Genomic DNA, 9,973 nt, shown 5'->3' with positions numbered 1-9,973 from the left:
ATGGATTTCTGTTGGGGTTCTCGGGATAGCCCAGCCTTCAATGGCCTTTATCTTGGAAGGATCTACATGAATACCTTCTTTGCTAACTACATGTCCCAAAAAGTTTACGCTGCGGATCCATAATTCGCATTTGGAAAGCTTCGCATAAAGTCTTTAAGCTCTTAGGGTTTCCAAGATTTGACGGAGATGTTGACCATGCTCTTCTTCGCTTCGAGAATAAATAAGAATATCATCGATGAAAACGATTACAAAATTGTCAAGGAATGGGCGGCATACTCGATTCATGAGGTCCATGAATACAGCGGGAGCATTTGTTAGACCGAAGGGCATCACGACAAATTCGTAATGACCATAGCGAGTTCGGAAAGCAATCTTAGGAATGTCCTCATCTCGGACTTTGAGTTGATGATAACCAGATCTCAGATCTATCTTCGAAAAGTAACTAGCCCCTTGAAGCTGGTCGAATAGATCGTCGATACGTGGAAGTGGATATCGATTTTTGATGGTGAGCTTATTCAGTTCCCTATAGTCAATGCACATCCTGAAGGATCCGTCTTTCTTTTTAACGAAAAGAACCGGAGCTCCCAATGGAGAGAAGTTTGGTCTTATGAATCCTTTACCCAGGAGTTCACTCAGTTGGCTTGATAATTCTTGCATTTCAGCGGGAGCCAACCTATAGGGTGATTTGGCGATCGGAGTGGCTCCAGGCACGAGGTCGATTCGGAATTTGACTTGTCTTTCTGGGGGTATTCCCGGAAGATCTTCTAGAAATACATCTGGGAATTCGCATGCCACTGGCATGTCTTGAATGTTCACTTCCCCTTTGGTCTTATCCACGATAAGGCGAAGGTTGGCACCATGTTTATCGCCATAGATTATTAGGGTTTTGTGATCGGGGAGATGAAGGCGAACGACCTTCTCGCAACACATTATATCAGCGTGGTGGGGGCTTAACCAATCCATGCCGATTATCACATCAAAACTCCTAATATTTACCGGCATCAAGTATATTTGAAATGAGTGATTGTTTAGCGTTAAAGTGCACCCTACATAGATATCTTTGGTTGTTTCAGTTTTCCCATTAGCTATTTCCACTGTGAAGGCTTCGTTGAGCTTCTGGGGTTGTTGATTTAGTAAGTGTTTGAATTTATTACTAACAAAACTTCGCTCCGCCCCACTATCAAATAAGATGCATGCGTACGAGTTGTTAAGTAGGAACGTACCAGTAACAACTGCTGGGTCCTGAACTGCTTCACCTTGACCCATTGTCAACACTCTCCCTGCTACTCCTGCCCCTTGATTGTTTGCTTTGGGGCAGTTTCACCGGAAAATGGCCGGTTTCTCCATACCCATAGCAGGTGTAACTGGCCCCAACATTGTTGTTGTTGTTGTTGTTGTTGTTGTTGTTGTTGTTGCGGTTGTTGTTGTTGTTGTTTGACTGTTGGTTTTGTTGCGGGTAAGTTCTGCAGTACCTTGCTGTGTCACCCTTTCGGTTGCAGCCTGTGCAGTGCATCTCTTTGCATTCTCCCTGATGGTGAAAAGTGCATTTGCTGCACTTTGGTAGGGTCTCTGAGTATTGCTTGGGATTATTTGGTGTAGGTGAGGCTGGAGCATGTGGTGTGGTGGTAGCTTGAGTTTCAGCATGGACAGTCACAGTTTGTTGTTTCTTTGATGATTCAGAGTTTTGTTTTCCCTTTCGCTTGTTGTTTTTCCCCTTTTTGCTCTCACCTTCTTTCTTAACCTCCGCTTCTCCTGTTTTGGCACCCTTTTGTTGCCATGATCATACAATTTCTTGGCCAGCCTCTTTGCACTATCAAACGTCTCAGGGTTTGCCGCAATGACGTTCCCTTGGATTGGCGCGGTCAATCCCCGGATAAACCTCTCAATCTTTTTCCCTTCTGAGGTGATCATTCCGGGACACAAGAGAGATAGCTCGCTAAACCTGGATATGTATGCGTCGATATCGGAGTTTTGAACCGTGAGGTTCCACAACTCTTGTTCCATCTTCTAAATTTCGCCTCTTGGACAGTATTCAGCCAACATCATTTCCTTAAGCTCTTCACATGACATCGCGTTCGCCACCGGGAGTGTCATGGCCTCTACGTGGCCATTCCACCAGGAGAGAGCTTGATCAATGAATGTGCAGGCCGCAAACTTGACCTTGCACCCATCCGGACACCCGCAAATTTCAAAAACTGATTCCACCTTCTCAATCCATTGCTTCAGGGCTATTACGCCTCCTATTCCATTGAAGGTTCGGGGTTTGGCGCTGGTGAAGTCCTTGTAGGTGCAGGTTCGTGTGGTTCCGTGGTTTGTTCCTTGATTTGTGCTTCCGGTTCCCTGTCTGTTGCCTTCTCCGTTGTTTCCGTTGCGAATCTGCGCAAGTCCTGCAGTGACCGCAGCGGACACTGCTGCTTGGAATGCAACTGAGTTTATTTCAGGCGGGGTCGGTGTTGCGTTGTTTCCACGGTTGGGTCTTTGAGGCATCTTTTTGTTAAAGAACAGAAAGATGTTGAGTACATATCGTATTCCGAGTTTAGAATTCCTTAGAGTTGGCGTATCGAGTGTGCATTTAAGTGATTCAATGCATTAACATAAAATAAGGAAATAAAACACATAGCAGATAACAACATCACGATAAAAACATAAAGCATTTCCATTAATACTAATTGTTTTTAATACATGAAAATTTGCCAAAAAGGCATACAGTACATGGGAAAACATATAATCTGATAGCATGACGACCCTATGAGTAGTGTAATCACTTAAACATATGGTCGTTAGTACATAGAGTAAAACATAGAGAAGGAAATCGTAACGGGAGTACGTGAACAGGTGCTAACTACGATGGGATGGGTCTGCCAACAATATCATATGCCGTGCGACTAGATTAGCCATCTCGGTCATTTCCCTGACCACTTCATCTCTCTCGTGCTCGGCCTGAACCGCTCGGGCCTCCGTCGCTAAAAGTTGTTGCCGAAGAGTGGAAACCTCCTTCTCTAGGGATGGAGTCCTATCTACGGGATCCCGTGGTGCTATGGAGTGATCCTGCACTGTCTCGGAAGTAGGAGGTTCGCTAGGTTCTTCATTCATATTTCTATCCTCCCCTATGATCTCATCGTATTCCCCAAACTCATAATTCGTCTCCACGTATTCTTCGGGCCCGACATCGGGGGCCGCCTCCACCACGGGGTCTTCCTCAACTACTCTGTGGGCCACTAGGTTTTGGTAGAAAAGAATGCCCTGTTGTGCTTTGTCCATGGCGACTGTGTGAGAAACTGGAAGTGAGAAGTGTGTAAAGGGGGCATGTATAAAATTTCAAAATACTCCTATAGTATTTTAATTATTTGTGTTTGAATTCCTGAGAAGTTTTGGAAAAAGGGTAAGCTTCTAGGTCAATTTCCCGCCATAATTACCCCCAAACACATGTTGGTCATATTTTGAATAAATATAGTTGATCAGGCTATATTTACCCCCAATATAACTACATAACTGCCCGGGTTTAATCACAGTGTTCCATTTCCTCTAGAGACTTTTAATGTTATAGTTTTTAATGTATGCACTTTATTCAGATTGTTTTAGTCCCATTGTATTTATAGTTGCATATCAAGTATGGTTAGATATGCCAGTTCACTATAAACAATCCTCTGATACCAATCTGTCACACCCCCGAACCAGACGGCGGAATCGTCCGGGGGATCATGTGACTATCAATTGAATTATCATCACAATGAATATACATGAAACATAACACAATCTTCACCAAACAATACATATTACAACTGGTATTGTTCACATCAAGTACATTGTCTTAGATTACATGTTCCCAAAATATTAATTGTACGATGATTTGACATTACACAAAATAAATTTCCTACACTTGAAAGTTCCCCTGCTTAACGGTTACCTGAGAATACAAGTTATTTTGAAAACGATCAACATATATAATGTTGGTGAGTTCATAAGCATGTTTGAATGAAAGTCATGGTATTGTTTGTAAAACCCAGAAAATCCGATATTTTCTGTAAAAAGTCTGAAAAATGATGTGAAAATCGAGTATAGATGTATGAGTGAATTTTATAGTAAAACATGTATAAGTATGTAGTCCAAATTTATTTGTATTCTTCCTGTTGTAAGTAGATGGTAATTGAATGATAGTATTTCCCCAGAAAATCCGATATTCCCTGATTTATAAAAATGTTGCGGTCCTTGCATTATCGTATGATTTGTTTTGTATCAATATGATTTACGAGTTTTGATTTCCATAATGTTGTGATTGTAATGGATCTCTATATGAGTCGTTATAACCATGCATGATAGTGACTGAATTGCCTATCTTGGCATTTTTCCAAACGCCGGATTTTGATCAAGGTTTTGTCACCCTAGACTGGCCTAGTCTAACTGTAGCGAACAGCTCAGGTGTGGGGGAGTCACCCCCGTATAGATCTATACACAAACTCTCACTCTCCCTCCAGGAGACTCTGATTATAACTACAGGCTACTGCCATACACTCAATGGTGTCAACCGAAAAGTCTCACTAGATCCCAATTATTGCCACATAAATATGTATACGTTATATGTATTTAGAATTTCGAACACCAGATGATACATGATTATGAAAGGTTAAGGCCCAATAAACATGAAGAAAAGACAATTATGGCCCATTAGACATGTAAGTTATTTCCACGCTTGTTAAGTATGCAATGGACACATTTATGCTCATTAAGCATATGATGAATTATTCGAGGCTAAATTAGCATGTAAATGGGCCACTAAGGCCCAATAACATGTAAATGCTAATTTAGCCCCATTAAGCATGTAATTGGATCGCGAAGGCCCAATCGACATGAAATGATTATACTGGGCCAGATAAACATGCATATGGATCACGAAGGCCCAATAAACATGTATAGCGAGTACCAGGCCCAATAATCGTACCATTGTTGTATTTTGTTTGTTTGTTATAGTATAGTTCATTTAGTCGAAACATTTATCCATAATGTTATAAAAAGTCCGATGTTTTGTTATAATGATATTTTTTAGTTTGATACGTCAAAATTCTATAATTTGAACCCGTATTTATTAAAAATTACACTTTAGGTCCCTTAAGAACTAAATTGAACATTTAAAGGCTTATTTTTACATAAAATGTCATTTTGGTCTAAAATAACATTTTAGCCCATAAATTTATAAAAATTTATATTTTCGCCCCAAATGTTTAGTAATTGACGGGTTTGGCCCAAAAATACATATATTGACATTTTCAGCCCATTTTTGCAGAAAATTACATTTTTAGCCCTTATTTGAATAAAATGACATTATCGGCCCAAACTTTATAAAATTTACATTATTGGCCAAATTTTGAAATAATTGTCATTTTCAGCCCCTAAATTTGTAAGTTTTCATTTTTTTACTCAAGTTTTGATCAAATAACATTTTTGGTCCATAAAAATTTATATTTTTGCAATTTGGGCCCAAAAAGCCTTAAGGTCCAAATTAAGGCCCATAATGCAAAATATTACACTTTTGGTCCTATGGAAGGTATAGTTGTTAGAAAAACTCATTTATACAAATGTGACCCTTTTGATCCTTACAAAACCGTAAGTGGCAAAAATTTCCCAAATCTTTTTTTTACTTGTCAAAAATGATCCTTATACAAGATTTTTGTTTTGTTTTTCACATCTTAGGCATGTATAACACTTTTATCCTTGTAGAATGATGTTTAGAGTGTTTTAGTTTATGAATCTCACCCATTTTTGTTAGAGTATTCGATATTCATCAAGATTCATCACATAATCACAACATAAACCAAGAAAATCACACAAAACATGCATAAATACATAGATCTACACATAAACACTTGTATTCTCCCCCTAAAAACATATAAAACCGAAAACAAGGGGGGTATGAACTCACCTTTGCTTGATGTTTCGGTTTTTGAAGAAGAATGGAAGAAGATGATGTGATTTTCGGCCCTAGCAAGCTTCTTGAGGGGATTTTCGAACTTAGAGGTGTTCTATGGAGTTAGATCATGAAGTAAAGCTATGTAAGAATGAGTTCTTAACATTAAGATGGAAAGTAGATGTTTGTGTTTAATAACAACTTACCAAAGGTTGAAAACTTGATGAAGATTCTTGAAGCACAACCCAAGTCACAAGATTTTGGTGGAGGAAGGAAGGTGTTCTTGAGATATTAGAGAGAGATTGAAGGAAAAGTTTGAAGATGTGTGTGTGTTTGTTGCTCTCGGTCGAAAGGAATAAGAAGAGAGGAGGATGAGATCTTTGGTTATTACATGTAGGGTTTTACATGGAAATATGAGAGGTAATGCATGGATTGCCTCTAAATAATACTTAGGTGTCATTGTTAAATAATCCTTCATTAATCCTTTTTTTTAACCTTGGCCGAGAATGGGCCCTATGGAATGAAGGAAAATGGCTTTGGGCTCAAATCCTTGGCTTTGTTCGAATTTCATGGGCCCAATATTATTTTTTGGCCCATTGGGCCCATTAGATGGTTCACGACCCATTTGAATGAAAGAAAGGGAGTTTATGGCCCATTAGGGTTAGAATGAATCATTCTAGGCCCATATGGTCCAAAATGTTATACATTTATGAATTGGGTCCATTTAGAATCCAAATAGGGTTTCTAAGCCCAATATAGTCGAATTGAATGCTTATTGGTCCATTAGGCCCAATAAGAAAATCCTAGTCCATAAAGAACTTGAACCGAGATTTTTAGGGTTTTCAACTCCCAATTGGCTTTTCTGAAATGTTTTGCATAGAGTTTTGAACTACAATTGTAAATCTTGACTAAGTTTGTTGTCAAAGAATGAACATAGTGTATGATATCAAGTTAGAGTTACAAATATTATCATATATAGAATTTCCTAGCTAAAATGCCAGTTGTGACAGAATTTGAAAGGTATAAGGACGAAAAGGGTGTTCAAAGATGTAAAAGTAAGCATTGTGATGGCGGGAATTACAAGTGCGAATCAGGTGGTTATGGGACCAAAAATCTAGGTTATCATTTAACTAAATGTAAAGCTTACTTGGCTAAACTTAGTGGTGGGCAAAAACAACTAGCTTTCCAATATGGTGATGAAAACAAATTGTTAACTTGGAAATTTGGTCAAAATGAGAGTCGGAAGGCTCTAGCCCACATGTTAGTAGTTGACGAACTTCCTTTTAGCTTTGTAGAAGGTGTGGGCTTTAGGTATTACAATATTGTTACTCAACCATTGTTTAAAGTTCCATGTAGAAGTACAAGCACAACAGGTGTCTACCAATTGTTTGTAGACGAAAAAGAAAAAAATTCGTGACTTTATTAAAAAAATGTTGGTAGAATATGTTTGACCACCGATATATGGACTTCTAAACAATAATCATGTTATATGTGTCTCACCGCCCACTTTATTGATAACGAATGGAAATTGAAAAAAAAGTGATGTGTTTTTCTTCTCAAGAGAGTCATCGTGGGGTTGATATTGGAAAAATGGTTGAGAAATGTTTAATGGAGTGGGAAATAGAAAATGTTTTCTCAATTTCTGTTGACAATGCAAGTACGAATGATGTGTCAATTGACTTCTTGAAAAAAAGGTTTCAAAACTCCAACAAGTGTATTCTAAATGGGAATCAGATGCACATTCGATGTGTTGCCCACATTTTAAATTTAGTGGTGCAAGATGGCATAAAAAAGTTGATAGGGCGGTTGGGATAGTTCGATGGGCGGTTAAATGGTTTAGACAATCGCCTTCTAGAATTCACAAGTTTACTGAGTTTGCTAAGGTTGCTAATCCGGGTATAACGAAACACTTGAAGAGAGATGTGCCAACAAGATGAAACTCTACTTACCATATGTTGGAAATTACCGAAGCTTATGAAAAAACTTTAGAGATATGATCTTGAGGAATTTGATTTTCACATACAAAATTGAAAAGGCGGGTTTGTCGATACCTTCATCAAGCGATTGAAAAAAAGGTTAGGAATGTATGCCATTTTTTAAAACCTTTTCATGATGTTACTTTGAGGATTTTCGGGACGCTTTATGTGACATCAAACACGTGCATTGAAGATATATATTCCATTCGTACGCTCTTGGATGATGCTATTTCCGATTCTAGTCTTTGTGATATTGCATTGGCCATGAAAATAAAGTTTGATAAGTATTTTGGCGACATAGAAAAAATGAATTTATTGCTCTACTTTGCTTTGATTCTTGATTCGAGGCTCCGAGGAACAAAGCAAAGTATTTGGTTATACTACTTGAGGATCGTTATGGAGAAAAGATGGTGGAGGCCAAAAAGAAATATATCATGGAGTCTATGTATGAATTATATAATGATTATATTAGAATTCATTCTGCAAGTTCTACTTCAAGTACTGCGAGTCTACCACTTCATCATTAATATTAGGGAAACGCCAAAACCCGAATTTTATGGCACCTAACCCCCCATTGAGAAATAAACTAAGAGAAAAGATGAAGATGAACATAGTTGAATCAATTGGGGAGTTAGAAAATTATTTGCAAGAAAGTGTTGAAGACGACTCAGAAATGTTTAATATTCTAGATTGGTGGAATGTGAATAGTCCAATATTCCCGATTCTATCATTGATGGCTAGAGATGTGTTTGCCATTCCCGTCTCAACGGTGGCTTCAGAATCCGTTTTTAGCACTAGTGGGAGGGTTTTGGATCCGTTTAGGAGTTCTTTGACTCCTAAGATTGTTGAAAGTTTAATTTGTACACAAGATTGGATTCGGGGTTGCATAAGTGACACAATCGATTATGAAAAAGATTGGGAAGAAAATCAACAAATTGACACATATAATTGTTTATCGTTTATTATTTTAATGATTGTAAATTTAATATCTTTTCCTTTTAATACTAACATTATTTGACCTTTTTTATATAGAATTGAGCAAGATGAAATAGTGAAGGTGCAAGAAGAACGAGTATATTTATGATTTATGAATGTCTTTTGGAACTTGACATGTTATTATTTTCATAATATATAATGGTTTTCTATGTTTTCAAGATTTAAGACATTGGTTTTTTTGGTAAATGCAAAATACATACATATACATTGTTATCAAGTAATTTAGATGGTTGACATTGGTTGTTATTATTTCATCAAAATGCATTCGTGTATACTTTTCTTTGTTTTTCATTTTTTGTTTATTTCTAGTGTTTTAATTTACAAATCTTCCATCTAAAACAATGAATAATAAATCTAGTCTACATATTAAACTATTTTTTGATTATATCATTAGATTCAACTTTTAAACTAAGATCTTTAAGTATTTGTTTTTTTAAGATCTTATTAGATTAGTTTAAGCTGTTAAAAGATTACTTGATATCTCTAAGTATTATTGACTAAAAAATCTCAATGTTTAAAGTTTGAACAAGACATATTTATTTCATTAAATTTATTTTCAGGTGGCATTAAATATATATATATATATATATATATATATATATATATATATATATATATATATATATATATATATATATATATATATATTTTCAGGTAATATCCGAATTACCCAAATCCGATCCACTACCGGAATTTAATTTGGTCGGGTAAGGGATATTTTTTTGACATGAAAAACCCGAATTACCCGAAACCTAAAAAATTAAACACCCCTATAAGCTAATAAGCTAATAAAATGGTATGTTTGGGTTAGCTTTTTTATTTCAAAAGTGATTTTAAGAAAAGTGTTTATTAGCTTATGACTTTTAGGAAAAACTGAATTTTAAAAAGTGTTTGGATGAGAAAAACTGATTTTTCAGGAGTAAAATGGCTAAAAAACTAAAAAAATAAGATTTTCCAGATTTTTGAAAGCTTTACTTTTTCTTATCCAAAAAATTGTTTTAAAAAACGTTTTTTAAATACACAAACACTTTTTTAGCTTATTAGCTTTTTGAAAAACTAAAAAGCTAATAAGCTTTTTTTGAAAAACTATCCCAAACAC

At 36.6% G+C, this 9,973-nt stretch overlaps 1 protein-coding gene across 1 annotated transcript; it reads left to right on the top strand.

Moving 5' to 3' along the window:
* Positions 1 to 6,896: 6,896 nt before the first annotated feature.
* Positions 6,897 to 7,319, top strand: LOC145106284 (uncharacterized). Its single transcript, XM_079043293.1, has one exon. The coding sequence runs from the start codon at positions 6,897 to 6,899 to the stop codon at positions 7,317 to 7,319; it is 423 nt and encodes a 140-aa protein (XP_078899419.1).
* The last annotated feature ends 2,654 nt before the right edge of the window (positions 7,320 to 9,973 follow it).

Source organism: Lactuca virosa, chromosome 4, assembly GCF_052849685.1.
Source record: "Lactuca virosa cultivar CGN04683 chromosome 4, Lactuca_virosa_CGN04683_v6, whole genome shotgun sequence".
Taxonomy (NCBI): Eukaryota; Viridiplantae; Streptophyta; class Magnoliopsida; order Asterales; family Asteraceae; genus Lactuca; species Lactuca virosa.
The sequence above is the reverse complement of the archived record's forward strand: the minus strand, read 5'-3'. Positions and strand labels throughout refer to the sequence as shown.

Coding starts and splice junctions, on each gene's coding strand:
- LOC145106284 (XM_079043293.1), top strand. CDS start 6,897: ATGCCAGTTGTGACAGAATTTGAAAGGTATAAGGACGAAAAGGGTGTT.